General features: G+C 52.2%; 1 protein-coding gene across 1 annotated transcript; it reads left to right on the top strand.

The window, feature by feature from the left end:
* Positions 1-307: 307 nt before the first annotated feature.
* Positions 308-1,127, top strand: AAFC00_005730 (uncharacterized protein; the record flags this gene model as incomplete). Its single annotated transcript, XM_069345557.1, has 2 exons — positions 308-418; positions 492-1,127. The coding sequence occupies 2 exons, from the start codon at positions 308-310 to the stop codon at positions 1,125-1,127; spliced, it is 747 nt and encodes a 248-aa protein (XP_069197760.1).
* Between the last annotated feature and the right edge of the window lie 247 nt (positions 1,128-1,374).

The following is a 1,374-nucleotide window of genomic DNA, read 5'->3' as shown; positions in this document are numbered from 1 at the left end:
TACTGAAAAGGTCCCTGAGCTGATCATTATTGTCCGGGTGCGGAGACGGCACATCGACATCGACACCTGAATCGCCGCGTGTCAATGCATTCTTTCGTGTTTTATGCCTTAATGTACTTGTACCTTATTTAAAGTATGTAAGGGAAGCAGCGTCATCGCCAAGAATATCGTCCTTGCGGCAGAGCGCATCTTTCCGTCACGCTCTCTCTTACTTCTGGGGTGATCAGCGATAAGCTATTGTGGTCATTGTCGTCTTATTGTCCACTCATCAACATCATTCATCATCACTGTCACGCACTCAGCCACCATGGCAGACGTACAGCCCCCCTTGAGCTGGCAGACCTCTGACCAAACACAACCGCAACAAGCGACTTGTCTACCGAGTGAGGTAGTCGCCTGCCTCGAAAATGCTAGATTCGTAAGTCTATAGCAAAAAGCATCCATCTCAAGCAGACATCTGGTAGCTGGTAACGTACTAACCATACCTGTAGCTGCATCTCGCCACATGCACCGACAATCAACCGCACGTCTCCCTGATGAACTACACCTACCTACCTTCGCACCCCTTCCAGGCAAACTCAGACCTCCCCGCTGGTCCTACGATAATCATGACCACGAACCCAAGCTCCAAGAAAACGCTGAACCTCTTATCAAACCCGAACGTCTCCCTTCTGGTCCACGACTGGGTGAGCCACCGACCACCAACCAACTCGCGCTCCATCTCTCCCGACGGGCGCCGCAACCAAGGCCGAAGCTCATTGGCAACTCTGCTGATGGGCATGAACACTTCGGCCATGGGTTCTATTTCCGCCACCATCAACGGTACGGCATATGTCTTACCGCAAGGCAGCGACGAGGAGAAGTGGTGCAAGACGCAACATCTGGAGAACAACACATTCGACGACGCTTCTGCAGGAGGCCAACCGCAGAGCATCATAAGCTCCAGCCCAAGCCAGGGTATCAACGCAGGCGAAGATGGAGGCAGACAGGCTTTTGTCGATGACCAGGATGTCAGAGTCGTTGTTGTCAGGATCAGTGATGGCAGGATTGCTGACTGGAAGGGTGGTGTCAAGGACTGGCAGCTCGCACCACGTGCCGCCGCCGATGGGCTGGTCAACGGAGTATGAAGCAGGAATGTCACGATGAGCTACACGGAATCGACAGAAAGTAGTGCGGTAATCGAGCAACGCGCCATGACGGTCGTACACAAATTTCTTATTCCAGCCAGTCATCAAAATTCAATGTTCAATCGATTGTCGACTCAAGAGCTCTGTTGCGACTTGGGTCATATCATTCTGGTACGTGCCGAAGTGGCTCTTTCTATCTGTACAACATCGGTCGAGAAAACTGCTATCGCTTGGCCGCTTGGCTCAA

This window comes from Neodothiora populina, assembly GCF_041146345.1.
Source record: "Neodothiora populina strain CPC 39397 chromosome Unknown canker_contig_6, whole genome shotgun sequence".
Lineage (NCBI taxonomy): Eukaryota > Fungi > Ascomycota > Dothideomycetes > Dothideales > Dothioraceae > Neodothiora > Neodothiora populina.
The sequence above is the reverse complement of the archived record's forward strand: the minus strand, read 5'-3'. Positions and strand labels throughout refer to the sequence as shown.